General features: G+C 33.0%; 1 protein-coding gene across 1 annotated transcript in view; it reads left to right on the top strand.

The window, feature by feature from the left end:
• LOC117111614 overlaps nucleotides 1-417 on the top strand; it is a 3,149-nt gene extending 2,732 nt beyond the window's left edge. Inside the window, exon 4 of the mRNA XM_033254563.1 lies at nucleotides 331-417. Coding sequence (XP_033110454.1) covers nucleotides 331-417 — 87 coding nt within the window. The remainder of the gene's footprint in view (nucleotides 1-330) is intronic.
• Nucleotides 418-5,453: the final 5,036 nt, after the last annotated feature.

Genomic DNA, 5,453 nt, shown 5'->3' on the forward strand with positions numbered 1-5,453 from the left:
TCGTCGGGAAGAAAAAACAATTATATGTATTTTCTACATATTAGTAGACTCTAAAATCGATTAAATAAGCCTTTGAAACCCCTAAATTGTCGAACTTTTCGCCCCCAGGACCACTTTCGAAACCTTTTAATCGAAGCTCGACCACGCCCACTTTGGATTCGTCGGGGAAATCTGACCCCTCGTTGGGGCAACGGCCTCCCGTCGGGGACCTCGGCCCCCGTCGGGCAAATCCTGGTGCCACCCCTGGTTGTGTCCCGTTTGAAACAGTCACACCTACAAGCAAGGTAGTTTGACTATAAATTTACTATATGGATTATTTTGTTATCCCAGTTAAATGTTAAGATTGTTGAGCCGTCTAGTCTTGCTGAAGAAGTAAACGAACAACGTATTGATCGCACACCACTACACAAATTATGACATGATCTGAACGTTAGAGGGCGCCTAACACTAATTGCAGGCAGATTGCAGGGATGATAACAGTCAGTGGGGAGGGGGAATGGGGAGAGTGAGGGAAAGGTACAATTTTTTTTAGAAGGAGGCAAGGTCCCTGAGGAGAGCAAAGTAGGCGTGGTCGGGCATCGATTAAAATGTTTTGAAGCTCGTCCAGGGGCGGAACCCGAAAAATATATGGGGTTTCAGAGGCTTATTAAATCGATTTCATATATAAATTCTAATAATATGTAGAAAATACATATATTTTTTTCTTTCCGACGAATTGTGGTTTTTTTTCTTCTTTTCTTTCTTTTTTTTTTTTTGGAAAAACGATGGGGATGCAAGAAAATCCCCACCTCCCCGTAGCGCCGCCACTGTAACAGTTGGTATCATTGTTAGCCAGTCATGCCATAGATTTTTAGTTGCAGCTTCACTTCCGGCCGGCTCTGCATAAATATGTACTCGCAGGTAAGTAGTCGAAAATATCATACCGACAATTGACCAATGGAATGTTTCTTCTATGCAATTTATATTTTTTATGAGGTAATAGTGATATCAATTACAGAAAAATATGTTATTTAGGATTGATTTCTCGCAGCTTCTAGCTGACAATTATTAGGCAAGGTAAGAATATAAAGTTGAAATTTAATTTTAGCAAATATTTTGTCGTCGATTTTATGTGCAGCAATAAAGTTGAATTTGCTTGTCCGCAATGAACTACATTCTTCTTTATAAAGTCTGTTATTTATTGCGATGTAGTACAGTAGTACTGGTGGTATTGTTTGGTTGACTCGGGAATACTAATTTGAAAAGAAATATAAAGAATAGACTTTTGACCGATTTTGGAGAATATATGGGATGATTGGTTGCAGTAATAATAGTATGTGAAAAATGATGATGATGATGATAAGGATGATGATGATGATGATGATGATGGTGATGATGATAATGATGATGACGATAATGACGACGATGATGATGATGATGATTATTATTTTAAAAAGCTACAACCCTCAGGATTTTCTTGAACGGAAACGACATCGAGATAACAATTACATACTCTTCATTTCATGAATGGTATTATACTACTGTAACGACATTCTGTACAAATTCCCAAATACTTTGATCACGAACTTCGAGGCCTATAGCGAAATATTGATGATTATGATCTCCACATATCACACCCCCACATTATACATATTTACTGATTGATAAGTTTTATGAAAAACAATTCTTGTCGATTTTCAATAAATCGACTTATTTGGGGATTCCATGAAATCATGTGTGACTGACGCGATAGGTTAGACAAAAAATATGAATCAGATTTTCAAGAAACTTATATCGGTAGGTGAGTTACTACATAGAATTATTTCTGTCAATTTAATCACTTAAGTAATCAGGACAGTGGCTCCTTGACTAAACCTATCAACTAAACATATCTTGACGTATGATAGAGGACCTTTTCATGATATATTATTTAGCTAGGAGATAATTAGTTTGATTCAGCAGTCGATGAATTCATTCATTGATAAATCAATGTGTAAAAACAACCATCTCGCCTCCGCATTTGTCTCAGAGTTGGCACGGCAGGTTTACGTCCCGGGTCTACCCCTATTTCGAATTTCTGGATCCGCCACTGTTTTCTTCTGTTTGCTTAAGATTTAACATCTATAAACAAAATACAACACAGAAACACATGTGGCTGTACTATTCGATTAATCAGTTCAGGGAAAGTATTGTTTTTGCCCAATGATATAATTCTGCGTTCATTGATTGCTGAATCATCCGATTCATCATCATTATCAAGGGGGGAGGGGGTTAGTGGAGGGCGTCTCCACTCCTTTTGGAAAGTGAAAAAAATTGGGGGAAAAAGAAAATGAAATTATTCATCGCTTAAAACGCATCGGATGTTATTTCCGTGTGGAAGACGTTGTCTTTCTATCGACCACTTTTCGGTTATCTTATCTCTAAATTCGCCCCTGATCATATAACTAAATAATATAGGTAATCAAAAAGGGGCCTATAATACTATAAATAGGTCACTGTTTACTTGAAAGAGCCGCCGCACAATTAAATATTGACAGAAATCTTTGACAGTCACCTAATTCGATGTAGTGAACTTATTACCGATAGGCCTATATGTCGCTTTCTTGAAAATCAGTTTCATATTTACATAATCTGATGACAGATATATTGGGACCCCATCCACCTTATTTTCGTCATCAATGAGTTCGTCGACTGCTGAATCAAACCGATTATCTCCTAGTAGCTAAATAATATATAATCAAAAAATGGTGCAATATGTGTAGTCAAAAGAGCCGCTGTACAATTTCTTTCAAGTGATTACATATTGTGCGTGTGTGTTTTTTCCCCCAGGACCACAATGAAAAACGTTTTTTTTTTTTGATTGTGTCATCCTGGTTAAAAATATTAATAAATAAATATTGACAGAAATAGTCATTTACAGATTCTAAGTAGTAATTACCGATGTATGTCGCTTTCTTGAAATTCTGTTTCAAAGTTATCAATTTAAATTAATTGGCGGATGTACTGGAACCCCTTCCACCTTATCTTCATCCGACTTCTGAATATTAAGATTTTCATTTAGATATGCTCCACCATAGACACTGGATTTAAAAAAAAAAAATTATTTATGAAAGTTCGGTACGACAACCTGGGGAAGCAAGATAGCCACATAGTCATTTGACTAGTGGCTAATGGAAGTGTTTTATCATTTTTATTATCATTACCAAATATAAAAATCAGGGTACATGTTATTCAATTCAATAATTTATATGCTATTAACTGGTTATCTATATCTATTTAAATCAAAGATTTCTCATTTTTCTGTTTCTGGGGGGTGGGGATCCCCGTGGTCCTGGATCCACCCTTGCAGTGTATTCTTTGACTAAACGAGCAGCAGAGTTAATGAATTCATTGATTAATTAATTGTTTATTTAGGAATTTCAACCTGTAATTTGTATCACTTTAGTAATACTGTAGTTAATATTTGGCCTATTCAAAATAATGTTTCATCGAATCTGACGTTTTTGTTATCGCATTGAATAGGCCTATCTGCGTCAGAAAACACCAGCGATTTTGTACTCAATATGAGGAGCATGCTCGGTGTTCTATTATTATTCTTTTATATAAAACCGAGACTGTAGATTGTGAGATATACGATATAAACTCACTAAACAAATAAGAATAATAATGCTACGCTTGTAGGATTGAATGAGTCATTGTCCATCACTAAGTGTGTAAATGCAATGTCATAAAGCAGACAAAAACACAACATTTTTTTGTGGAATAGAATATTATAAATTTCAGAATGTAAATGTATGTATCTGAATGTGAACTATTTTTGGCAATATAGCATCTATAAAGGTTGCCTTCTTCTGTTTCTAATGAAGCTTTTTATACCTAGAAGGGTTAAATTAGATTTGAGGTGAACCATAATGTGGTAGAAACACTAGCATTACTATACTACATAATAAATATATACATTTATGTTTATTATTAGTATACTGTAGATGAATATCATATCATAAAGGTGTATTGTATATATATATATATATGTATATCTACTGAGTTTGTCTTATTTTTTTCTTTTCTTTTCGTTTTTCTCACTCGTCCTTCTCTTCTCCCTTGTTGATTTGAAAGCTGTTGGTAAAACAAATTAGTTAGGCAAGATCTTTCTCATAGATGAGGGAACATTGGATCTTCGAAAGACGAGTTATATCTTTAAAAAAATATAAATAAAAATAATAATGAAAAGAATAGATAAGGAGGAAGAGAGGGAAGATATTCGAAAAGACAGTATTGGTTTAAAAGAAAATAATATATTTTATATAGTGTTAAAAAACAGAAGAAAAATACGTTCTGTGAAGTGGTGTACACACAACCTGGGGACTCAGATATATGTATTAAAATGTGGACTAGTTTCTAGTACGAAAGCCTCTAATTAACCTTCTCTTTGCACTATTGTGATATATATATATATATATATATATATATATTTTAACAAAAAAAGTTTGTTAATTGGTGAAAAATAGAGCTGACGGTTGGGAAGAGTGGAGAGTCTGGTATAGCTTACTGTTATGTATGAGCATATTTGGGTTACTTATTCGAAACATAAAATCAGTTCTATTAATGGTAAAACTATATTTGAGGTGAACCATAATTATATGTACCAACACAGACATTATTATACGCATCTTCATTTGTATACTGCCGATAAAAAATAAAGTTAGTTAGAAAAATAAAGAAATTTTAATAAATAAAATAAAAAAAAGAATAAAAAAATAAATAAAGGAGGAAGAGTAGGAAGATTTTTAAAAGGATGGTATTGGTCAACTTTGACTTAGTAGGTAAAGGGTATCACTATAAGAAAAGCTGGAATTTGTTTTTGTTTTCTTTCTTTTTTTTGAGTGAGAGAGAATAGCTTTTTCTTGTACGTTTATCATGCGTTTGATCCTTGTCTTTATTTTTATTGTCATGTAAATAATTATACTTCTTTGAAAATATGAATAAAAAAGTATCAAAATTGATAACTTTATTGCTTCAAGTAATCACAAAATCGACGGAACTATCATTTCTACACTGAATCAACATTTAATTAATATTACATTTATAGTGCCTTTTTCTAGCTACTTTATGATATATGAAGTTTCGTATTGATTTATCATTCACAAGGCTGGTATTCACAAATTACAAATTACTGATTGATCAGGAAGGGTAGAGGGCGCCAAATAGTTATTGCAGCTTAAAAATTGGACCTGCATAATGTAAAAAATATATATATATATACATATGGCACTAAGAGTAAGTTATTTTTAACTATTTAGTTCATTAAATAAAGTTGAGCTAATTTATCCTTGGATAATAAAGTGAATTCCCTTATTTTTTTTTAAATGACTAGTTATCTTTGCATTTCAAGTAAATTATTTGCAATAATAATAATAATATTATCAATAACATTATGGTAATAGCTTATTCGTTACAAATCTTAAAGTTAAAAA

The sequence above is a fragment of the Anneissia japonica genome, unplaced genomic scaffold (genome assembly GCF_011630105.1).
Source record: "Anneissia japonica isolate Jap-2015-1 unplaced genomic scaffold, ASM1163010v1 scaffold287923_len1623670_cov205, whole genome shotgun sequence".
Classification (NCBI taxonomy): Eukaryota; Metazoa; Echinodermata; class Crinoidea; order Comatulida; family Comatulidae; genus Anneissia; species Anneissia japonica.